General features: G+C 37.5%; 1 protein-coding gene across 1 annotated transcript in view; it reads left to right on the forward strand.

Moving 5' to 3' along the window:
• 5-HT2A (5-hydroxytryptamine receptor 2A) overlaps nucleotides 1-27,272 on the forward strand; it is a 58,613-nt gene that overhangs the window by 2,884 nt on the left and 28,457 nt on the right. The window contains exons 2-3 of the mRNA XM_028323274.1: nucleotides 3,904-4,006; nucleotides 19,680-19,801. Of these exons, the coding sequence (XP_028179075.1) occupies nucleotides 3,904-4,006; nucleotides 19,680-19,801 (225 nt within the window). The remainder of the gene's footprint in view (nucleotides 1-3,903; nucleotides 4,007-19,679; nucleotides 19,802-27,272) is intronic.

Consider the following 27,272-nt stretch of genomic DNA (forward strand, 5'->3'; position numbering starts at 1 on the left):
ATGGACATTGATAACTGAAATTGGTCATAAAATATCTAAAAATTTGTGAAACTTTTCTCCTATGGACAGTGGACAATGGACATATTAGGCTTAAATTGTTCGATGCATCTTAAGCCCAGCTACCTTTAGTGACAGTGTGACGTACTAATTCTGGGACATCCTATATATTAGCTGGAGAAAGTAACAGGACTATTAGGCTGAGTTGCACCACCTAACTTTAACAATAACTTTAACGATAACCGTTGTCTTTTGTATGGAGTTTGATAGATTTTTGACGTTTGTTAAAGTAAAGTTAAATTAAAGATGGTGCAACCCAGCCTTAGGCCCGGTTTTTTGATTCGTAGTTAAAATAACCAATGGTCAAATTTGACAGATGTCAAATGACAAGTAGTTAAATATTAGAAGAAAATGTTTTTCGAACAATGGTTAGCTTGACTTTTAGTACATTTTTTAACTATTAGTTAACATTTTGTTAATATTTAACCATTAGTAGCAAAATTTAACAATTTGTTATTTTAACTATGAATCAAAAAACTGGGCCTTAGTAATTTGTGCAACACAAATACTTATTCCATAAAAGAAAAAGATAAAAACTATATGGCGTAACCCTTAGTTCCGATAGCGACAAGTTTGCGTTACGTTTCCACGGCACCCCTTTCACGGCAGAAACGGCCCGTAAATTTTCTTTTATCGTTTGTTACTGTAACCTGGCTTTATGTTTCTGAATTTTGCTTTATTCCTTACAAAAGGGCGCCATTAATGTTATAAGATTTGTAAAGGTACCTATTCGTGAATGCGATGTAAGAAAAATACTCTTTAACCCTTCATAGTGCATAGCATATTGAAAATATCATTTTCGACCTTAAGTTAATTGAATAAGGTTCTTTAGGTGGTTATAATAGTACCTATCTATTATGTAACCAGTGCCCTATAAAATTTAGGGGTAAAACAATTTTTAGCCTGAGTTTTTTGTATGGAGTTTGACAGATGTTTGACGTTTTGTTAAAGATAAAGTAAAATGGGGCAACCTAGCCTAAGGCGGTTATCACACTGCACCGCGCTCCGACAGATTTAATCATTGTATGCAAATACCTCAGTTTCTATAGAAAACACGCGCGGCACTTCACACTGACAACGCATCCGCGCGCGTGATTTTTTATATGAAAATCACGCGCTCCGCGGCGAAGCGCGGCGCAGTGTGATAACCGCCTTATAGTTGTTGTTTTTGGATCGAAAGAAATAAGGTTGATAAAAATAAACATCCATATTTTAAGAAAGTTGCGTATCATTGATTCGATCATTATCAATTTCTTATGATAATGTCATTGGTATTTCATACACAAACTATAAATTATTTATGAAACACTAAACTAGTAATAATTGTGTTGATCCGTCACTGTAATAGCATAATGAATTAATGATTTCTTCCCCAACTTTGAAAGATCGCACAGCTATCCTGTTTTCCCCTCCGAATGGGGAAATAAATGATACGATTTAAAAGACTGCATTTCACCTCATTTCATCGCATCAGTGAAGAATGAGCAGGTGGGATATTTTTCTAGAAAAAATATGGATTTGTTTTCATAATACTATATTATGAGTGATTCAGAAATTCATTTTGTTACAGATCTTTATTAGCCTATAAAGTTATTCTGTAAGTTATTCTGTAAGTTATTCTGTATGTATGTACAAAAACAATGCGATTGGGAGAGTGACAAACATTCTCACAAACTATTAGTAGGTTAATGATATTTTATTACAAGATATCATGCACCATCTATGCAGCTTGCGGTAGCTGATCATTTTGAAGAAGAAAACTTATGGTATTACTAACGTTCATCGAATCTCAAATCAGCGGTCTGCACAACACTGTTAGTAGGTATTTTATCGCATTGAAATAAATTCCTCAGTTGACTATAGTCATAGCTCACAGGCCAATAAATACCATTGTAAGTACTTTAATTTAACAAGCAAATATCCTGGCAGGGAAATAATGTTCTCAAGCAAACATCTTGTAAGCAAATACACTCAATCATCTGAGGTGATGACATACGCTCCATGAGTAGGCAGTTGTAAATGTAGGATCCCTCAGTTCCGTTTTTTGCTGCGTAATATGACTTAGGACTGGAATAATGTTGTCACGGTTGTATCGCAGATTTTGTTTTTCAAGGGCAGTGTTTTTCAACCTGTGGGTCGCGACCCCCTGGGGGGTCGCGAAGCCTCTATAGGGGGGTCGCGAGAGGTCGTAAAAACTACCTCAGTAAAAAAAAAACAGTAAAGTTTAATTTAAATTATCCGAATCTAATTATGCAAATTCATAAATGTTGTATAGATTGAAGAATTCGATCCCTACATCATCTTCGTAAAAGGCATGAAAACAAATAAGCTTGCCAACTGCGTAAAAATGATCAAAAAAGATAAAAACAAGACAACTTAGTGGTCACAAATGCAGTCGGAGGCATCAATGACTAATTCTTTTGTTGGTGATGTATTTGATGCCTCCGACTGCATTTGTGATCACTAAAGTAGTCTTGTTTTTGTTTTTTTAGTTCATTTTTACGCAGTTGGGTTTTTTGTTTATTCAATAATAATTTTATTTTAATCGTTTTAGTTAAATAACGTGCATTTTTGTAAATTACTCAAAAAGCCCAAAGGGGGGTCGCGTCATGAAAAAGGTTGAAAAACACTGTTCAAGGGTAATGGGTTGTTTTAACGCTTTTTATAGAGTCTGTTAAGGCGGCGATACACATGCCTGTTAAACCGAAGAGTGAGAAGCGTAACATTTGCATGTTATTTGCGTCCTTGCAATTCACACTAAGTTGCATGCGCTGTATTTCCAACTAAAAAAAAACAAATGTGCATTCTACTCGCATGACAGATTCAGTTTGATTTATATATGACAGTTAATGGTACGTGCACGTGAAATTGTACCAGTAAGCCTAGGCGCACATCACCCATTTTTCGTCGACGATAATTTAGTCGGGCAGTTAATCAGTATGGGCACATTACACCGATTGATTATTCATACAAATTAGAATGGGACCCAACTATCGGCCGACTAAAAATCGGTGGTCTGCGCCTAGGTTTAAACTTCAATATTTCGGTAATGTTTGAAATACCTGTGTAACACGACAATGCATCGTTATTCACACTTTTACTGGACAAAAAAGACCTGGGTGGGTGGATTTTTTTTCACATCGACCTGCTGACCTGATTGCAGATGTTCTAAACAACTAAAATATGGCTCTGAATCCGAAATACCGGGTTAGCTACGCACGGTACCTGCAAAAGTGCGTTCGACTTTTGACCCCGCTTTCAAACGGCAGATAAAAAGCTTTCAATTTGTAGTTGGTGTATGAATGTGAGTGTTTTAAGCTAGACTAGAACAGAAATAGTTTGTTTGGTACTAGACTAGCAATTTGTATAAAAATATACCAACCGAATTGAGAACGTCATCCTTTTGTTGAAGTCTGTTAAAAACGTAGGCAGGGTACAAGTACTGGTTTGGGCTATACATCGTTTTTGACCACTCTAAATTAATAGAACATGTCAAATATTGTGAAATTCAAAAATAATTTTTATGTTCTTTCTTTTTTATCTTCATGTTTATTTATTTATGTAATTATTTTTGAATTCCCCGTATTTTTGACACTTTCAACCATAAGTGGCCAAAAACTGGGTCTCTATGTCTTTATGAAAGCGTGCCTACAATTTCTTAACTCAGCATCAGTTGTGACAGGGTGCCACGCCATAAACGAAATAATACCTATAGTGCTAATTTATTTTCACCGGTTTTTTTTGTAACAAACGTACTGTCTCCATTCTATTTTTTTGCAACATTTCCAATGAAGCGGGCTGTTAGCCCGTAATATGAATGCGTTAAAATAATTCTTTATACTCCAGGTTACTGGCCCTTGGGTGTGGTGTGGTGCAACGTGTACGTCACGTGCGATGTGCTCGCATGTTCCGCCAGCATCATGCACATGTGCTTCATCAGCATCGGCAGGTTAGTAGATCTTGATACATACTTTACCAACTTTAAAGTTATAAAATAAAAGAAACCCATATAATATAATTATTAAAAGAGTCTAGAAAACTTATGATTGAGTGCTCTAAATTATAAACTTGTCCCTTGTTGTCCTTTTTGATCTTGAAAAAATCCTTTTTAGAAAAAATCGAATTGTCCAATCCTTTTTATCATTTTAGTCTTTATCCTGTCGCATAAAAACGTTCACTATTACTTTAGGTAACTTCCCTGTTGCATTGTGGTAACTAACAAAGTGTTTAAAAATAAAGCACCGTTTGTCAATGCTGAAATCAAAAACTTATGTAGCTTCAGCTTTCAGAAACATTATACCTCAATATCAATTTTCCGAAAGACTTCTCTTCAATAAGGCCTATTGTTCACTATCCAAAGTTAGTTATTTAACAGAAAATATCCCCGATATTCACGAGGCTGTCCCTAGCGACCCTTGTTATGGGGCAGCATGACTTCGTTATCGGGCTGCTGCGACTAAATGGGGCTAGTATTTTTGTTGGGTGCACGATAAACTTGAATTTGCGACGATAACTCTGAAACGTGATATTTTTTCGGACGGCACACTTGATGTTTGACATTCATGGGAGGTGTTTTAATCACGAATAATGCAGGAGAAAAACATGATTAGGGTATGCTTCACATTATTACTACGTGGCATGTATATGGCGCGTAGCGTGCGCCTCTCACCGGTCATACGCTACGTGATTTTGTGAATGTAGGTACAGTCATATTCAGAATATACATTTTTGCACCAAAGTAGCTCCTATTGCAATGCCATAAAGCTTCATGTGCAGCTGTCTGTACATTTAGACCCAACTTACAATCAGGCGCGGATCCAGCCCTCAAAAAAGGTTGTGGGCACAGCCACCAAAAATGAGCAAAGTGAGAGTTGGATCACTACATGCCCGGACATACATACATGCCTATCGATCTTATCAATAGATCATAATTTAAAACAAGCAAATTAGGGTTGTGGGCATGCCCACAGTGCCCACAACGGTGGATCCGCGCCTGCTTACAATCACCTTTCTAGAAAGTCTAGAAAACTGTAAATTTGGGCAAACTGACATAGCAGGGGAAAATAATTTGGTGTAAAGTTCTTGGCGCACCTGCACCATGCCCTAGCTAAGGTACAGCAGTAATTTATTGGAAATCTGTGCTGTGGTATAACGACCATACAACTGCGCAGTCTTATGGTTCAAAATGGACAGATGTCATATCTTCGTATTAGTATAATCCAAGATTCCTATCTCTGTAAAATATAATCCAAGAGTTGCTACTAAGTATCATTAAGGTACAGAATCAATGTAATTTGCATAAGCTAATAAAGACAATAGTATTCTTATGCCAAGGTTCTGTACTAAGTGGTTCTCATATTTATGAGGAATTGCATACGTAAAGGTAAAGTAAAATTAATAGTTGACAATATGGCTACTGGTTTCTGGATTTAAAAAAAAATGTGCCCACAATACAGAGTAATTTGTTCGGTTAAGTTTTTGTTACCGCAATTACTGAATGATAATTTCTTAAAACATTAAATAGCCGATTGTGAGCAAGAAGAAGTAGGCTCTATCAAAACTCAAAAGATGATTTTATGACTGATATCGTTCGGTTAGCAGTAAAAAGAAACAAACAAAACTAATTTAATTTTTGCAAGTAGGCTTTAAAAAGTACTTTTACACGTCCCAGTACTAACCCTACCACTGCTTCGGGACAATAAATGGGCCAGTGCTGAGAAGAAGCAGCCAAGTAACTTAGTTGATAAAGAGGCTGACAATAATTGTCAGCCTCTTTATCAAGGGTTTACAGTCTACAGTCACAGACTTCAGTCTTGAGAAAGCATATTCATAGTTGAGAAGGGTTTAAATATGAGCCAAAGACTTTATAACCAACCAAAAGTCACGTTGAACGAAGTTGCGGTCAGCAGATTCTTATATAAAGATAGAGTTCACAGACGGACGATTTTTTGGCGGCAGACAAAATGTCGACAGAGGAGACCGAATCAAATATAAATCATCTGCCGTTTGATGTGGTTGAATCTGAATTATTTGGGCCGCTTCCTGAAATGCGTGTTCCGTTCCATTCGAGGGTATACCAACGTTTCCTTAGAAATCTTTTGTAAAAGGAAAAAATACGAGAGTAAAAGGTTGGGCTTAAGTAAGACCTAAGAAATTATTGACATAACTAGTCTTTGCCCGCGGTCTCGTCTGTGTAGATTTATTATTGATTGTTACTTTTTAATACAATTTTTTTTCTTATGCAACAAAATTACGGTCCCTAAACTTTTTCAAATTCAAGCGTAGATAAATTAGCAAGCGTTCTCTGTTATTCCTAACTTCATAATAATTCAAATCAATTCACATTCATTTATCCATTTCCACCTACCTATTCAGTCCGCGCTAATAGAAATCGACAACCTTGCAAACCAATAAATTTTCCAAAACATCACAGTAGGTAAGGTAATCATTAACAACCATAATTAAAATCAACATCCAAGTCCATTTCTTCCACATTACTACAGTTGCCGCGAATACTCGCTATTATTCGGTATTCGGCATTACTCGACATTTTTTTGATATTCGTCGAATACCGAATAATAGCTAGTATTATTCGGCATTCGGCGAATAGTCGTCTAAAATAAACTTTTAGTGACCAAAAAAACTAATGAGTTAAAAATAATCATATTTTTATTATTTTCCCTAATAAAACAATACACAACATCAATTATTATTTGTAAATGTACCTGTGCCTATCATATTCATGAAATTAAATTAGTTAGGCTTTTTAATTAATATTTAAAATCCAACGGAGGCAGATTGTGGTGCAAAAAATCATTTTTTTCTGCACGTTCGGGAGCAAGTCTGTTTCGTTTTTCCTCGTAAATTAAACCTGCCTCGGAAAATAGTCTTTCTGAATAAACAGAGCTTGCTGGTGTGATTAAGTATCATTTAGCAAGCTTACTTAATATAGGAAATCTATTCTTATTGGTACTCAAAGTCCACCATTCACATGGGTTTATTTTCTGTCAGCCTTTGCTAATGCGATGTAGTGGGCGATTTCTTCAGCAGTGGCATTCTTGGGGTGCTCTTCAGTAGGTTGCTCGATAAATGATTCTTCAAAACATGCCCAAAATTTACTACATATATGTAGGTATGTATAACATGAAACAGATTTCTTTAACTTTATTAATTTCTTTTCTCACAACCTTAGAAGAAATTAGAAATAAATTTAATGTTTTTATGTCGAATAGTAATGTCGAGTTATTCGACTATTCGCCAAAGTGAATGGCGATTAATCGGTATTTGACTATTCGCTATAACCACTATTCGCGGCAACTCTACACATTACCCTGGTGTCAATTTTTCGCATCTAGCTGTTCTTCTGCCAGAGATTTTTCAGAAGTAACCACTTGACAATATGACGGCTATGCTTGTAGAGTCGCGGTTCCGGTTAAGAACTTGTTTACTCCAGCAGTTATCCGTACTAGTTACCAGCTATAAATCCTTGCGGGACGCCTTTGTCCAACAGGGGACATTTTTGGTTTTAACGAACTAAATTAAAATTAAGTCCTAATACGTTGTAAATATTGTTTTAGTGTATGTCTTGTTAATTGTCCTGTCAAATAATAAAATATAATAAATACATTACTTTCGTAATGCCGTATTCTACTGACGCGGTCAGATACGTCCTATCAACCGCATCGTGCGGGGCCACTAAATAAGCGATCGCGATAGCAGAGTGGGGCCATTACTCGAATCCGCTTTGTTCGTTTTAAAGAGACCTCTCCAACTGACAACGCTCTTTGGAATAAGCACCTCATTCATGCACAGTCATCAACACAACAATGTGGCTTTTGTGCTGGGAATACGTGCGATTTTGAAACAAAAATTTATGTAGTCCGATATGTCGTCGACTGTACATTCAGATACGCACGGAAATTTAGTTCTTAACCCTTTTGATTTAAATGCAAAATTAGAATACGTGTTTTGGCTGCGTGTACATTACGCGTGGAGTATTTTCATTCAAATACGGCAAATGAGTGCATTATGTTTGTACCGGGAAAGATGAAGCAACCCTCATGTTATTTGATGTTCATAATCAACAGTGAATGTAGGCGATAGCACATGGGTTTTAAAAAAAAATGTCGCAAATAAACCCTATTGTGATGTCATAGCACAGTATTTAATTTGACGTGCCAGTGATTAAACAGGGTGTTCAGGAACAAGGAATCTTTAATACTATAAAGAGGTAAAATTGGTGAGGTTGTAGAGGGTCTACTGAATCTTTGGATTTACTGAAACGATTTAAAAAAAATATTAAAAAGAAATTGATAGCCACATTATTTTGTAAGTGTCATAGGGTATACCCTTTATTATAATAACGGGAAAAAAATATATTTCTGAAACATAACGAAATTATTTACCTCTTTAAAGTATTAGTGTAGAAAAAAAGAACTTCTACTAACTGATTTTGAACCTTAGGTACCTACACTAAAAACAGACCCCAATATCAGTCAAGAAAATTCGCCGTCATAATTTTCCAGTAGATTAATGTGCCTGTGTACCTTCGTAGGTGTGTCAAGTAGGAAATGTTAGAGTCATTTAGGGTTAAATGACATAAGACCAAACGTCTGGGGTTGCATCGACCGTAACCATCGTGAGGCTTGTTAACCCTATGTAGCTATGGTATCTCGTGAAATAAGCGTTTCCACCCTAAGTTGAAGTCAAAATTGAACAGCTTAGATTTTTTTATTAAAATTTTCTTCTTGTAAACTAATTTACCCAAATCAGTTAAAAGTTTTTGGGATCTATTTTGAGCGGGTTTGAGCACTTAATTTAAATCTTTATTCATAGTAAAGATTTGATTTTTGGCTTACTTATTGATATAAAAGTTTGATGAGTATTCCAACCGTAGTTAGCCAAAATTAGTTCTATTTTATCTGTTTATTTACTCCTGGCTGTACCTATCCATTTTAGTAATAAAAAAATTACAAAAAGACTTTATGAAAACCATTAAAAACGTTGATTTTAGTCACAATCGATCATAAGGCCGAAGCGAGCTTGTAGAAGTTTTAGCATTTTTTTCCAAGCCTTCAAGTATCAGTGAATCGAGACACAATAGAAATAAATTTTTACCGCGGTCTCATGCGACCACTAAGGCTGATTTGCACCAACTAACTTTGGCCGTAACTATAACGATAAGTAACTGGCGTATTTTGTATGGAGTTTGACTGATTTTTGACGTTTGTTACAGTCAAAGTAAGATGCTGCAATCCAACCTTAGCTAAGGCCCTCGCCTACGGCGACTTTTAACGAAACACGCGATGCATCGCTACTAACGCGCGTTTGTCGCATTTGCAACGCACTACAAAAGTGATGCCGACGGGCTACTAACGCACTACAGCATCACTACAAAAGTCGCCGTGGGCGAGGGCCCTTAAAGTTCCATAGGGTAAATTAATGAGCTGTCTGTTCTCGTGTAGGCTGTGCGAATATAACAGTAAAGCCGTTTTGCGCCGAAATGAGCCTGCTTAATATGGCCGCTGCCTGGTTAGTGCCACGTTGACGACGCCTCACGCCTGGCACATCAACTTTATCCCGTATCCGTGACGAAGCAGGGGTAAACGTATATTATATTGTTTCGGGGGCACAGCTAGCCTGCGACTCGCACATAAGGGTTATTGTCGATTTTCCACAAAGTTTATTTGTCACGAAAAATGCGTGTAAATTCGTCACACTTGTATTAACATGTAGCAATTTATTATTTTGGAGGATTGCCATACGAGTCTGTTTATGACGAATTCACTTTCAATAATGATGTAATTTACTAAATGGTGACGAATCGACTTTGTGGCTTAAAAATACTTAGTTTGTATAATGTTTGCCGGTTTTGAAATATTTTTAATTGGTGCGTCACTCCTATGGGTCGTATTGTGATGTATAGTAATACAGTTACTCATATCTCTGACTGGCATAAGCTATGTGATGTTTGGATAGTAACATTGAACCGATATTTCAAAATCGGCTTCAACCTCGAGGGGATAAAAGCGAGGTTAAACTTTTATTTGAAAGTGTAAATTGAGTGGAGCAAGCCTTCAGGCCATTAGTAGAGGCTCCGTGTGTTGAATACTTACTCAATGGAAACATACAGTGTGCTTACCATGAGTTTACGTTAGGTGTGCTCGCTAGCGACTGCGTAAAAAAATGACATTTAATTGTATGACATATTGTGCAGCGCCCCTAGCGGCTACTTTCAATAAACAAAATCTTCATAGAGATTTTTGACGTACTCGCCAGCGAGCACACCTAACGTAAACTCGTGGTAGGTACACTGGACTTTAGTTTGACGAGAAAAGCATTATAGACACTGAACACCAGCCTGGCTAAGATGCGCGCCGTGATAAAATCTCATCGATGATTTTAGACGACAAATGTATGGGCTTATCGCATAAAATCGATAAAATTAATGAACGTGATAAACGTTTATCGCAGCGCGCATCCTAGGCCTACTGGTGCGATTGTGGTCAAATACCTGCCTTGTTATGCATAAAAAAATTCGAAACGCTGGCTGAACGAAAGCTTCAGCTAAAGCTTCAGCTAGGTGGTAAGGCAAGCTATATTTAGGACTATTTATAAGCGCCTTGAGCTTATACAGGTTGGAATTTTGTAATGCCAGCTGAAGGGAAACCCTAATCTATAAAAGTACATGCTGTATTTTTTTTAGTTGGTAGGAAAATTAATTTCCATTTTAACTTAAGATAAGATAGATATTATTCCTAGCAGTTCGGTCAGAAAGTAACTAACGTGAATTTTCAACTGAGCAGATATAGGGAGCTTTCGGAGGGTGCAACGTAGGCTATTCAGTGTCTAAGACCGATATTCACTGGGGTTAGTGATTTCTTTTACCACACTTTGTACACAGTACTTAGTTGAATACACTCTCTTAGTAAAGATATTAAACGAACCCTAAAGTTAACTTCTTCTGTACAAAATAATGTTGCTGACCAGTCTACATTTTATTGCAAAAAAGCCCATTATTACACAATGTTGATAATGTAACCAAGCAAGATTCCATAACAACATTTACCACCCACATTGAAAACATGGCATAGGCAACCTAAAATCTTTCAAAAATTAAAATTTTCTAAATCACGTAGGCGAGTGCAACGCGTAAACCAATAGCGCCGCGTTCTTTCTGAAATTCAAAATGCCCAAACTAAAAAAAAACTGTTGGTAATGTTGAAGTACTATGACGAAAATGTCATACATCTACACTAATATTATAAAGAGGAAAACTTTGTTTGTTTGTTTGTTTGTTTGTTTGTTTGTTTAGTTGTAATGGATAGGCTCAAAAACTACTGGACCGATTTTAAAAATTCCTTCACCATTCGAAAGCTACATAACTCACGAGTAACATAGGCTAAATTTTATTTTGGAAAACAATAGGGTCCCGTAAAATATTTGGGATTTTCATAAGACGTGGAAAAGCGCCATCTATCGTCATTGCTTAAAATCTTCTTGCGCCTGACAAAAATTTTTGAGGTACGTAAATATTCATGAAGGCAAAGCTGTCACACGCCATCTATCGACATCATTAGTAAATTAGTAACTAAATATTACATGTAGGTACTATGAATAGCGCTGTTCGTAAATAATATTGAAAATTTAATAAATAAAGATATTTTATGTAATTGAACCATTCACTGTATGTACCTATTTGAATTATTCACTGTGTTTAAACGAGCAAGTCAAAGTGTTAATTAGTGACTTTTTACAAACTTCCTTGCAAATTCTTACTATGTGCCGCCATCTACCGAGATGAATATTAGGGTACGGTTCAGCGGCGGACAAATGGGATGGGCGCGTGGGCGATTGTAGTTAAATAGGATAAGAATTACTTCGTTTTTATTTTCTGTATGTAATTTGTTAGTTTTTTGGTAGGGTCTTTATTTTAATTACTTAGGTTGGTAGGTACTTACTTATTTGATTTTAATGATAATTACTATAGGTACGTATAATTTTAGTAGAAAGAATGGTCATTGAATGACTAAGTGACTCACTCACTCATCACGAAGTCTCAGAAACTACAAGTCTCACTGGCTGATCAAAGCCAGGTGATCAAAGTGGAATACACCTCCTTTTAGAACGTAGGTAGTCACTAAGACGAAATTTTGCAAAATTCAATCTTTATGGGAGTTAAAAAGGGGGTTGGAAGTCTGTATTGCAGTCCTCGGTTTTTAAAGTAAGAGACTTGAAAGTTAAAATGTACGCTCACTATGATCTCTAGATATTGTGGAGGTGTACATAATATACTGTTCGGTACACTGTGGTACTGTGTACACATCGGTTTGCTGACGATATTGTGGTCATGGCAGAATCGTTGGAAGATCTTGGAACAATGCTCGAAGACCTTAATCGATTTTCCCAACAGGTAGGCCTGAGGGCGAACATGGACAAAACGAAGCTTATGTCGAATGTCCATGTTGCGCCCTACCCAGTTTCAGTTGGGAGCTCAATTCTCGAGATTGTCGACAAGTAGGTATGTCCACCTCGGACAAACGATCCAGCTATGTAGGTCCAATTTCGAGAAGGAGGTCAATCGTCGAATCCAACTCGGCTGGGCAGCGTTCGGGAAACTACGCAACATCTTTTCGTCTAAAATACCTCAATGCCTGACGACTAGAGTGTATAACCAATGTGTGTTACCAGAGATAACTTATGGCTCAGAAACGTGGCCTCTCACTATAGGCCGTATACAGAAGCTCAGTTGCACAGCGTGCTATGGAGAGGGCTATACTTGGTGTTTCTTTGCGAGATCGAATCAGAAATGAGGAGATCCGTAAACGAACCAAAGTCGCTGACATAGCCCAACGGATTAGCAAGCTGAAGTGGCAATGGGCAGGGCACATAGTACGCAGAACTGATGGCCGATGGGACAGAATGGTTCTGGAATGGAGGCCGCGTACCGGAAAACGTAGCGTGGGACTTCCACCTACAAGGTGGACCGACGACATCGTAAAGGTAGCAGGGAAGCGCTGGACGCAGGCCGCTTCCAATCGATCAACATGGAAAGCATTGGGGGAGGCCTATGTTCAGCAGTGGGCGTCCTATGGCTGAAATGGTGGTGGTGGTGGTGGTACATATACTGAAAATGTATCATTAGAAATCAACCACGGGGGCTAAGGAGATAAAGTAAGAGAGTTGAAATTTAAAATGTATGCGCTATAGATGCTAAGAGCGGATTTCACGAAACTCCACCCCTAATGGAGTAAAACGAGGTCCACGCGTACGAAGTCGCGGGCGGCCGCTAGTTCTTTAATAAAATTGATAACTAAATCATTTTCCATCAGTGTGCCTACCATGTAAACTCATTGACATTTAAATGTATGACATATTGTGCAGCGCCCCTAGCGGCTACTTTAAAGAAATAAAATCTTCATAGAATTTTTTGACGTATTCGCTAGCGAGCTCACCTAACGTAAACTCATGGTAGGCACACAGGTGAGATGCAGGCCAGCTTCTACGTAGTAGGTAAAAAATTAAACCATCACTGATTTCCACTCTATTTTCAATTTACCTACCGAAACTTAAGCATTCACAACTTACATATTTTATTAAGAACTTAGCATTTTTGCTTAAATGAACGTCGTTATAACTAATCTAGAAGAAAACTTGGCAAACAAGTTTTTGGATGAGTTCCAAAGGGTATCATTATTCGATGACGACACTTAGCCTACAAAAATTGAAATTTGATTTGAAATTATTGAAATACTAACTTGGCCGCGGCTTCGCCCGCTTGTAATTATATTATAGGTACTTACTTAACTCAGTCAGTGTCTGAGGTATGGGAGCGGCATGAGACCCGCACCCGCATCGACATATTATTATGACGTGACAGAGCATACAAATCATTCCAAAAATCCATTGCGGTATTGTCTACTATTCCTAATAGACTAATGCCCGTTTTCACCNGAGTTTCCATTTATTGTCCCGAAGCAGTGGTAGGGTTAATATTGGGACGTGTAAAAGCGCTTTTTTAAAGCCTATTTGCAAAAATAAATGAATTTTATGAATTTTATGAATTTTACTTTCGTAATGCCGTATTCCACTGGCGCGGTCTATACGTCCCATCAACCGCATCGTGCGGGGCCACTAAACAAGCGATCGCGATAGCAGAGTGGGGCCATTACTCGAATCCGCTTTGTTCGTTTTAAAGAGACCTCTCCAACTGACAACGCTCTTTGGAATAAGCACCTCATTCATGTACACTTGTACAGTCATCAACACAACAATGTGGCTTTTGTGCTTGGAATACGTGCGATTTTGCGACAAAAATTTATGTAGTCCGATATGTCGTCGACTGTACATTCAGATACGCACGGAAATTTAGTTCTTAACCCTTTTGATTTAAATGCAAAATTAGAATTCGTGTTTTGGCTGCGTGTACACTGTACATTACGCGTGGAGTATTTTCATCCAAATACGGCAAATGAGTGCATTATGTTTGTACCGGGAAAGATGAAGCAACCCTCATATTATTTGATGTTCATAATCAACAGTGATAGGGGACAGCACATGCCGTATTTAATTTGACGTACCAGTGATTAAACAGGGTGTTCAATAATCTCTACTAATATTTATAGAGGTAAAATTGGTGAGGTTTTAGAGCGTCTACTGAATTTCTAGATTTATTGAAACGATTTTGAAAATTCTTAGATAAAAAAATTTTGAAATATCTTGAAGGGTATATTAACAAAAAAAAAATTCTTTCTGAAACATAACGAAATTATTTACCTCTTCAAAGTATTAGTGTAGAAAAAAAAAGAAATTCTACTAACTTATTTTGAACCTTAGGTACACCAAAAACAGACCCCAATATCCGTCGACAAGATTCGCCATCATAATTTTCCAGTAGATTAATGTGCCTGTGTACCTTCGTAGGTGTGTCAAGTAGGAAATGTTAGAGTCGTTTAGGGTTAAATGACATAAGACCAAACGTCTGGGGTCACATCGACCGTAACCATCGTGAGGCTTGTTAACCCTATGTAGCTATGGTATCTCGTGAAATAAGCGTTTCCACGGCTATTTGCACCCTAAGTTGAAGCCAAAATTGAACAGCTAAGACTTTTTTATTAGATTTTTCTTCTTGGCAACTAATTTACCCAAATCAGGTAAAAGTTTTTGGGATCTATTTTGAGCGGGTTTGAGCACTTAATTTAAATCTTTATTAATTGTAAAGATTTGATTTTTGCCTAACTTATTAATATAAAGGTTTGAAAAATGGTTCTATTTTATCTGTTCATTTCTCCGTGGCTATAATTTTTGGCATTAAAAAATTTAAAAAAGCAATTTGAAAACCTTTGTAAGTTGATTTTTTTTTCACAATCGATCATACGGCCGAAACGAGCTAGTAGAATTTTATCATTTTTTCTAACCCTTCCAGTACCAGTGAATCGAGACACAATAGAAATCAATTGTTACCGCGGTCTAATGCAACCACTAAGGCTGAGTTGCACCACCTAACTTTGGCCATAACTATAATGATAGCCGGTGCTCTTTGTATGAAGTTTGGCAGATTTTTGACGTTTATCAAAGTTAAAGTAAGATGGTGCAACCCAGCTTTACAGTTTCATGTGGTAAATGAGCTGTCTGTTCTCGTGTAGGCTATGCGAATATAACAGTAAAGCCGTTTTGCGCCGAAATGAGCCTGTTTAATATGGCCGCTGCCTGGTTAGTGCCACGTTGACGACGCCTCACGCCTGGCACATCAACTTTATCCCGTATCCGTGACGAACCGGGGGTAAACGTATATTATATTGTTTCGGGGGCACAGCTAGCCCGCGACTCGCACATAAGGGTTATTGTCGATTTTCCACGAAGTTTATTCGTCACGAAAAATGCGTGTAAATTCGTCACACTTGTATTAACATGTAGCAATTTATTATTTTGGAGGATTGCCATACGAGTCTGTTTATGACGAATTCACTTTCAATAATAATGTAATTTACTAAAGGGTGACGAATCGACTTTGTGGCTTAAAAATACTTAGTTTGTATAATGTTTGCCGGTTTTGAAATATTTTTCATTGGTGCGTCACTCCTATGGGTCGTATTGTGATGTATAGTAATATAGCCTTCCACGATAACTGCACTATCCAAAACAAAAATGATTTTTCAATTCGAACCAAAAATGAGATTACCGCGTTTACTACACAAACAGTTTTCAGTATTCACAGTAGAGTACAGCACGTGAGTGTGTATATTCGCTAAACATAACACATTTACTCATATCTCTGACTGGCATAAGCTATGTGATGTTTGGATAGAAGATAACCTTGAACCGATATTTCAAAATCGGCTTCAACCTCGAGGGAATAAAAGTGAGGTTAAACTTTTATTTGAAAGTGTAAATTGAGTGGAGCAAGGCTTCAGGCCATTAGTAGAGGCTCCGTGTGTTGAATACTTACTCAATGGAAACATACTGGACTTTAGTTTGACGAGAAAAGCATTCTAGACTGCATCCCACTTAACACCAGCTGGACTAAGATGCGCGCCGTGATAAAATCTTATCGATGATTTTAGACGACAAATGTATGGGCTTATCGCATAAAATCGATAAAATGGCGTAATAAACGTTTATCGCGGCGCGCATCCTAGGTAGGGTATGCAAAACCGAAAGTTTATCAAAAACCGATTTTTTTTTCGGTTTCCAAGAAAAAAAACCGGTTTTCGGTTTTTAATCGGTTATTATCGTTCTATATTTTTTTTCAGTCAACTAGTAGTTACATACAGCGATTTGTTACGTCCTGTCCGTTTTGTGTTAGATTACATTATTTAAGAGAGGGTTCTAACAATTTTGATAAATTTAGCTTATTCATTAGGCATTATAGGCACATAATTAATATAATGAATAAGCTAAATTTAACTCAAGGGATGGTAGTTTATCTCCATTGTACGTAATAATTGTCAACGAATACGTTTTTAAAATTCATTACTCTGCAGGTTTAGTATTTTGTTAATTACCACCATGTCCGTAATGTACTTCAAAAACGTATTTGTTTACAATACGATTGATATAAGCAATATCTTGAATTAAAAAGTATAATAAAATCTAAAAAGCTTTATTTGTGAACGTTAGGTGATTAGGTACGATTGATATTTTAAGCAATAGATATTATCTTAAATTAAAAAGTAGAATAAAATGTAAAAAGCTTTATTTGTGAACGTTAGGTGGTACCTATTTCTGTCAAATTTTAATACACTAAGTATTACAGTAATAAATGAGCTTCTGCAGATATAGCAAATAAATGAGATTCAATGTTCAAAACAATTCAGAAATAAAAACTGTTCAATTCACTCACACATAGGTTAATTATTCACTGCAATAATCACCAACTATCTGAATCGCGGGGTGGGTCATGTTAGGTGGCGGGCGCAGGCGGTACGAGTCTTAAATAATTATATTATCGGGGATTCCCCGTTCAAAGGTAAACGACGGAGTAACCAAGTGACAATGTTGCCAAGTTATAAATTGTAAAATAACCAAATATTCGTCAAATATCAAAATACCTAGGTTATATTATAATAAAATAATATTGCTTATTTGTACAGATAGAAAAACCGATTTAAATCCGGGTTTCGATTTTTAAAACCGGTTTTAGAATTCGTCGAAAAAGGGCGGTTTTTCCGATTTTTCGGTTTCCGATTAACCGGTTTTGCATTCCCTAATCCTAGGCCTACTGGTGCGATTGTGGTCAAATACCTGCCTTGTTATGCATAAAAAAATTCGTAACGCTGGCTGAACGAAAGCTTCAGCCAAAGCTTCATCTAGGTGGTAAGGCAAGCTATATTTAGGACTATTTATAAGCGCCCTGAGCCTATACAGGTTGGAATTTTGTAATACCAGCTGAAGCGAAACCCTAACAGTCGATGCAATAAAAGTACAGGGTGTAATTTTTTTTAGTTGGTGGGAAAATTTATTTCCATTTTCAAATTTTAGTTGGTAGGAAATATAATATTTACCATTTTAACTTAACATAAGATAGATATTATTCCTAGCAGTTCGGTCAGAAATTAACTAACGTGAATTTTCAACTGAGCAGATATAGGGAGCTTTCTGAGGGTGCAACGTAGGCTATTCAGTGTCTAAGACCGATATTTCACTGGGGTTAGTGATTTCTACCACCACTCTTTGTACACAGTACTTAGTTTAATACACTCTCTTAGTAAAGATATTAAACGAACCCTAAAGTTAACTTCTTCTGTACAAAATAATGTTACTGACCAGTCTACATTTTATTGCAAAAAAGCCCATTATTACACAATGTTGATAATGTAACCAAGCAAGATTCCATAACAACATTTACCACCCACATTGAAAACATGGCATAGGCAACCTAAAATCTTTCAAAAATTAAAATTATTCTAAATCACGTAAGCGAGTGCAACGCGTAAACCAATAGCGCCGCGCTCTCTCTGAAATTCAAAATGCCCAAATTAAAAAAAAATTTTGGTAATGTTGAAGTACTATGACGATATTGTCATACCTTCTTTAATAAAATTGATAACTAAATCATTTTCCATCAGGTGAGATGCAGGCCAGCTTCTACGTAGTAGGTAAAAAATTAAACCATCGCTGATTTCCACTCTATTATCAATTTACCTACCGAAACATAAGCATTCAACTTACATTTTTATTAAGAACTTAGCTTTTTTTGCTTCAATGAACGTCGTTATCACTAATCTAGAAGAAAACTTGGCAAACACGTTTGGATAAGTTCCAAGGGGTATCATTATTCGATGACGACACTTAGCCTACAAAAATTGAAATTTGATTTGAAATTATTGAAATACTAGCTTTGCCCGCGGCTTCGCCCGCTTGAAATTATAATATAGCTCTAGTGCTTAACTCACTCAGTGTGTGAGGTATGGGAGCGGCATGAGACCCGCACCCGCATCGACATATTATGACGTGACGGAGCATACAAAGCATTCCAAAAATCCATTGCGGTGTTGTCTGTCTACTATTCCTAATAGACTAAGAGCTTGTGAACGCCAGACCTACGTCATTATAAAAGCTGAAAGTTTGTTATGATGCACCAAGATTCTAACCTATATTGGGAGCATACGCTGACAAAGGATAGTGCCAGGGTCTGGACCAAGTGCTGCCCAGAATCAACCCATAGTGCATTTTGTTCCTCAGGCCAATACTAATGTGTATAAACCGAAGCGCTTGATCGCTTATAAATAATGTCGAAGTCGTACTAAATTAAGGTGTACGGATGCAGTATGGTTAAGTTCAACATAGCGAGTGTTATTTAATGCCAAAATCGCGAAATCTTATACGTAGTAGGTATACATCGATGATATTTTGTATGTAAATAATTCAAAACAAAACTCTTTTTTTCTCTTAACTCCAGAGATAGATTTCAGTGCGCTCCAGTTTACAAATTAGTATTGGCCTGAGGAACAAAATGCACTATAGTTTCATTCTGGGCAGCACTTGGTCCAACTTCCATACATGGATTGGCACTGTCCTTTCAGCTTTTATAAAATCACGTTGGTCTGACGTTCACTAGCTCTTAGTCTTTAAGTGACAATTTATCTTTTTTATGAGATGGCTAAAAATAAATATTCTTGCAGGTACCTCGGCATCAGGAACCCTCTGAAAAGCCGGCACCACTCCACCAAGCGGGTGGTGGTCATCAAGATAGCTCTCGTGTGGCTCCTCAGCATGTTTGTGTCCAGTTCCATTACAGTTTTGGGTAAGTATAATAAATAAATAGTAAGTATAAAATATCCTTGGACAGCGCAGGACCGGTCGTTAAAGAAATTCTTGGGGGAGCTTGTGTCCAGCAGTGGACGTCATTTGGCTGAAACGAACTAATGAACGAAAATCCTTGGATATTTTACACAGCGTCAATCACATCACTAAACCGCCTCTGAGTGTGTACCGTCTAGTGGTCAGACTAAGTGCTTCGAGGTCCCGGTTTCGATTCCCAGTGAGTGCAGATTTTTCTGTTGGAAGTAAAATAGCCTGTTCCTCTATAGTAGAGGATTTTATAAAAACGCTATTAGTTTCTTAAAAAGTAAATAAATAAACTTCATGTTTTTAATAGGAGTTAGAGCTTTCAAATTAGTGGTTTTGAGACGGACTTTGTCATCCGTTTGCAGGACCTCACACTGAAAATTGTAACAAATGCGATAAAATAAAAATCACATTCAATTACCAACAGTGTGTGCGGCCTCGCAAATGCACGTCTAATGTCTAATTTGAAAGAGCCATTAGAGCAGTGTTTTGTGAAATAAATAAAGCTTAATAATTCTGAGCCAAATTTTGAATTAGACTGAAAGCTAGATTTGGTCCCATGTTTTCAGCCTGAGAGCTAGTTTACGTTCCACATTACGCATCACAGTAATTGGCCGCTTTAAATGGGCCCAGACCGCGAGACTGATGCTTGTTGGAATAGAGCATAGAGCCTTTGAAAGCAAATGGTAGCCCAAATAATGTTCATTTAGGTAATTCCTGTACTGCAACTGTAGATTAAAGTCATTGCTCTGTATTTTGAATTTTATCTGATGGAAATATAAATTAGCTCAATTACAGATCGTTTCATCCACGAAGACGCGCCCCACCATTCTTCCGCTAATGTTTGAGTGTTAACGATACACACTATATTATCCATGAGTGCACACGCACACTACAATAATGACGCTCGGATTGTTCGGATCAAACTCCCCGCACCCCGCGCTTCACTCGACCAAAAATTGGTGGGGCGCGTCTTCGTGGATAAAATGATCTATAGCTAGCAACGATAGGATGCTAGTTTGATCCCTGTCGACTAGGCCAGTGGTTCTTAGGTTCTTACCTTTAAGGACGAGGGACCGTTATACCAAATTTCTGTCTTGTCAGGGACCACTTATTATTATTATTATTGTTCAAAATCCTATGTAAGGGGAGATCGATTTCTCGCCCACTGTACGCCGTTTGCATTGTGTTGACTTGACTCATCACGTCACGTCACTTGTTTATTACGATGTCTTCGTGGACCACTTGGAATGCCTCCAAGGACCACCAGTGGTCCACGGACCACCGGTTAAGAACCACTGGACTAGACTATTTGGGTTACCTACCCATTTCAAATAAGAGCAGATATTTTACCTGGATGGGTTATGGGTTAACCTTGATAGAGGCAGAGTATGGCCGGTCATTGAGGAGAGAATATCATTGAGAATGGAAGGAGTGGAGTCAAAATGGAAGGACTCTCGGGTTAACGGGAGTACTTACCTACATATTAGTCATTTATTATTACTTGTAATCATGAAAAAAAAATTGTGATAATCATGGAGTTACATTGACTGAAGATTACCTACTTCGTGATTCTTTCTTATAACCCTTATAACAGAGGTCACAACCTGCCGAAATACTTTGAAAAAAGTAATATCAATAACATAATATTTTAGTGAATTCTGACCAATACTCAATTTTAAACAAATCAATTCCAGGATTTGCGTTATTTCAATTACACGTCGGTCGTCGGGCCTATTGGTTAACTCTCAAAGTTTGAACCCAGTTTAGTAGGCCTTTGTTGTGGCGATTGGTTGCCAATATTCTGAACGAATGAATGATCCCAAAGACTTTGTATACTATAAATACCCTAAGCACGAATAAAGGACGCGGACGTCGCACATATCAACCCGGCAAGGGATCGTAACCGTATCAACTCGAGGCGGTCAATATTCTTTGTATGACACTACATAGTACATACTGCAACGCACTCTTATACTGAACTGTCCCACCAAACTCATTGACCATCGTTCAACTACATAGTTTCCAACATGGCAAAAATCGGAACCAGCGATCCGGTATTGACGGTGGCGCCCCGCTGTAATGTCACTGGTAGGACAGTGTGCTTACCATGAGTTTACGTTAGGTGTGCTCGCTAGCGAGTACGTCAAAAAAATCTATGAAGATTTGATTTCTTGAAAGTATAGTTATTTAATTTTTAGCGTTAAGAGTCGCTTCTCAAACTAATTTGAAAATTATAAATAACTTGAAAAAATCGAACTGCCTAAGGCGGGAATTGAACCCACGTTGAATTTTTCAAGTTATTTATAATTCTTGAAAGTAGCCACTAGGGGCGCTAAACAATATGTCATACATTTAATGTCAGTTTTTTACGCAGTCGCTAGCGAGCAAACCTAACGTAAACTCATGGTAAGCACACAGTTCATTATATTTGGTCTATATCCGCACAGATACGTAAACGCCCCGCCTCGCGATTGACAGCGCGCAAAAGGTGATGACAGCTCGCGAAAAGCGAGACGGTGTTGATCCCTTTCCGAGTTGATAAGTCTGCTATGAGCTTAACTGTCGTAATCGTAGAGCTGTTATCATGACAACGGAGTCTCAGAAGAAAAAAATAGTGCTGTTAATAATTTGCGTAAAGTGAAAACAAAAACTAAAATAATGATTTTACATTTTCATTTTCAATATATGAAAAGAGTGATGGCCACTAGATTTTGTCAAAAAACATTTTTTATAGCAATTTAATCAAATTAAAAAACTTGCATACATATAGTCAAAGTCAAAATTTCTTTATTTGTTTAGACTAATAAATAGTTCTTACAAATCGTCATTTTGCTCTTAAGGAGCCTCTACATGGTCTCAAATCTTTATATAACATACAATCCGCTGTCATGATAATTACAGGTCTTCGACTACGAGCGTTGTTCGTGCTTGACTTCGAGAGTTGTTCGTGCTGGACTTCGAGAGTTGTTCATGCTTGGGGTGCTGAAACCACTCACAAGTTCGATCGCAAGTCGATCGGAATTTGTATTCATTATGCCTTTGATTTTCTCCTGAGGATTTTCGTTTGAGGGCTACTTTCTGACGCTTTGACACAAGACCCTATTAATTCAATGGTTAATTTTTATAATGGCACTGAACACGTTTACACTGAGTTTCTTTTGCTACTTCTTTTCATTCTTTTAGTTTCTATTTAGCCTTTACTGAAAAGTTGTATTGTTTACCAAATTGATAGCTCAAAAATTAAAGGTTTTTAAAAATGGCAAAAGGATTGTTCAAATGTTGTTTCAGGAACTGGTACTTTTACTTTTAATTATAATGAGCGTAAATCGAAAACTATCTAAAATTAATATTACTAAAATAAAAATATTTTCACAATTATTATTGACTAGCGGCCGCCCGCGACTTCGTACGCGTGGATCCCGTTTTACCTCCTTCATCTATGTATCTTACGCGGTTTAGATTTTTTCATACAATTTTTTTCCTGCTCACTCCCGTTCCGGTGGGAATTTTGCAATATCCTGTTGTAACTAAGCTTTAAGTTTACTAAGGTACCTGCATGCCAAATTTCAAGCGTCTATATTACGCGGTTTAGATTTTTTCATACAAATGTTTTTTCCCGCTAACTCCCGTTCCCGTGGGAATTTTGCAATATCCTGTTGTAACTAAGCTTTAAATTTACTAAGGTACCTGCATGCCAAATTTCAAGCGTCTATCTTACGCGGTTTAGAGTTTTTCATACAAATGTTTTTTCCAGCTAACTCCCGTTCCCGTGGGAATTTTGCAATATCCTGTTGTAACTAAGCTTTGAGTTTACTAAGGTACCTGCATGCCAAATTTTAAGCGTCTAACTTAAGCGGTTTAGATTTTTCATACAAAAGGATTTTCCCGCTAATTCCCGTTCCCGTGGGCATTCTTAAGTATCCTATAACCTGCCCAGGAGTATGAAGAATAATTGTACCAAGTTTCGTTAAAATCCGTCTAGTAGTTTTTGTTTCTATAAGGAACATACAGACAGACAGACAGACAGACAAAAATTTTACTGATTGCATTTTTGGCATCAGTATCGATCACTAATCATCCCCTGATAGTTATTTTTAAAATATATTTCATGTACAGAATTGACCTCTCTACAGATTTATTATAAGTATAGATAACCTCAATTATTATTCTCACCACTATCCCATACTACTCAATAAACGCTCTCACCCTGGTGAAATATAAAATAATTCAATGATGAAATTTTAATATCCCGCTAAATTTAAAGTCCACGGAAGTAAACTTGCCTAGGGTATGTTGCCAACAAAATTTATTTCATCCTAGAGCACTCAAATAGAGCATCCAGGAAATTTGCACCAAAGTGGCGTTGAAAATTATTCGCAAATGTAATCGCCCTCGGGCAGTTCATTAAAAATCACTTATTGGGCCAACCCTGGCTTCAGCAGTGGCTGAAATAGCACTACCTGTCTCGCTTTTCCAACTACGGGAAAGAGCGAGACGACTGCAGCTACTTCGGAAGAGAACAAACCCTTGAGCTCAATAGCTTCATTTGGAGTTATTCAAAAAGAGCCAAATGCAGTGCATTGTAATTGAATGTCGAATAAAATGAGTCGTATGTCAATGGGATAAGGTTCATGAATCAAAAGCAGTCTGGATATTCGTCAATGAAGATTATTAAATGGAAACTTTTTATAAGTGACAAACTTTTTCTGTGCTAAATTATGATATCTTTTAGGTAGTAAAATACACGTTGAAAGAATATTAGCGTTTTGTTTCAGCTTCATTTCCAGGTAGCATAATATTAATAAAATTAGTCCTTTGTCAGAAAGGTAAATTAAAATTACTTATTTGCACAGCATGGCAATTGAAACAAAATAAAAAAAATATGTTCCTTAATTACTACCCCTGATTTATGAGCATAATCCTCAAAATTTGTAGGAAACATGCTTTATATAAAAAATATATATTTTTAGTTGTGTAGATTATACAAATAATGAATACTTACAAATCATAAAATGCCCTTAATAAGGAGCTTTTATGTCTCATATTTTTTTTGCTCTGAAAGTGCTTCGAGACAAACATTTGGCAAGTGCTGAGAAGAAGTGCCAATCGATCCTAACTCGATAGTACTATTTTGTGATACTTTATAGACCAAAAGAGCTCTATTCGTAAAGCCTTTCAAATCCAGATTTAGTACTTCATATCCTTGAGAACCCAACTAGGGCATGAATATCGGAATCTCGGAATCTCGTAATATCGGAATCNACGTCCCGGTTGCCGCCTAACCGCGCCGGGTACCCGGTCGTGAAGTGTATGGGCATGCCGGATTAATTACGATAACCAGTGCACTTTGTATGGAGTTTGCCAGATTTTTGACGTTTGTCAGAGTTAAAGTAAGATGGTGCAATCCAGCCTAAGAGCTTGTGAACGCCAGATCTACGTCATTATAAAAGCTAAAGTTTGTTATAGATGCACCAACATTCTAACCTATATTGGGAGCATACGCTGACAAACTTTCAGCTTTTATAAAATGACGCAGGTCTGACGTTCACTAGCTCTTAGTGTATAAGTCACAATTTATCTTTTTTATGAGATGGCTTAAAATAAACATTCTTGCAGGTACCTCGGCATCAGGAACCCTCTGAAAAGCCGGCACCACTCCACCAAGCGGGTGGTGGTCATCAAGATAGCTCTCGTGTGGCTCCTCAGCATGTTTGTGTCCAGTTCCATTACAGTTTTGGGTAAGTATAATAAATAAATAGTAGGTATAAAATATCCTTGGACAGCGCAGGACCGGTCGTTATAGAAATTTTTGGGGGAGCTTTTGTCCAGCTGTGGACGTCATTTGGCTGAAACGAACTAATGAACGAAAATCCTTGGATATTTTACACAGCGTCAACATTATCATTATAACCGTCTCTGAGTGTGTACCGTCTAGTGGTCAGACTAAGTGCTTCGAGGTCCGGTTTCGATTCCCAGTGGGTGCAGATTTTTCTGTTGGGTTTGGTTGGTGGTGGAGCTCTAAGTCCGCCTATTCTGAGCCAAATTTTGAATTAGTCTGAAAGCTAGATTTGGTTCCATGTTTCGTCCTGCAAGCTAGTTTAGGTTCCACGTTACGCATCACAGTGGAATTGGCCGCTTTGAATGGGCCCAGACTGCGAGACTGATGCTTGTTGGAATAGAGCATAGAGCCTTGGAAAGCAAATGGTAGCCCAAATAATGTTCATTTAGGTAATTCCTGTACTGCAACTACAGATTAAAGTCATTGCTCTGTATTTTGAATGTTATTTGATGGAAATATAAATGGGCCCAAAATTTTACAGATCGTTTCATCCACGAAGACGCGCCCCACCATTCTTCCGCTAATGTTTGAGTATTAACGATATACACTATATTATCCATGAGTGCACACGCACACTACAATAATGACGCTCGGATTGCTCGGATTAAACTCCACGCACCCCGCGCTTCCCTCGACCAAAAATTGGTGGGGCGCGTCTTCGTGGATGAAATTATGATCTATAGCTAGCAACGATAGTATGCTAGTTTGATCCCTGTAGATTGCACTATTTGGATTACCCACTTCAAATAAGAGCAGATATTTTTACCTAGATGGGTTAACCTGGATACAGGCAGAGTATGACCGGTCATTGAGGAGAGAATGCCACTGAGAATGGTAGGAGGAGTGGAGTCAAAATGGAAGGACTCACGGGTTAACGGGAGTACTTACCTATATATTAGTCATTTATTATTACTTGTAATAATGAAAAAAAAAAATTGTGATAATCATGGAGTTACATTGACTGAAGATTACCTACTTCGTGATTCTTTCTTATAACCCTTATAACAGAGGTCACAACCTGCCGAAATACTTTGAAAAAAGTAATATCAATAACATAATATTTTAGTGAATTCTGACCAATACTCAATTTTAAACAAATCAATTCCAGGATTTGCGTTATTTCAATTACACGTCTGTCGTCGGGCCTATTGGTTAACTCTCAAAGTTTGAACCCAGTTTAGTAGGCCTTTGTTGTGGCGATTGGTTGCCAATATTCTGAACGAATGAATGATCCCAAATACTTTGTTCCGTACCCCAAGCACGAATAAAGGACGTCACACATTTATCAACCAGGAAAGGGAACAACTCGAGGCACACTTAGCCTAGGCGCAGACCATGGAATTTTCGTCGGCCGATATCGCATGTATGGAAGTGCGCACATTAGGTACGCCGATTCGATTTGGCCGATTCTTCATACAAATAAAATCGGGCCCAACTATCGGCCAACTAAAAATCGATGGTCTGCGCCTAGTCTTATCCGCACAGTAACGCAAATGCCTCACCTCGTGGTTGAGACTGCGCGAAAGGCGATGACAGCTAGCTAAAGGCAAGACGGTGTTGATCTATAGTTGATAAGTCTACTATG

The sequence above is a fragment of the Ostrinia furnacalis genome, unplaced genomic scaffold (genome assembly GCF_004193835.3).
Source record: "Ostrinia furnacalis isolate ACB-3 unplaced genomic scaffold, ASM419383v2 OfSCF0631, whole genome shotgun sequence".
In the NCBI taxonomy this organism is placed as follows: Eukaryota; Metazoa; Arthropoda; class Insecta; order Lepidoptera; family Crambidae; genus Ostrinia; species Ostrinia furnacalis.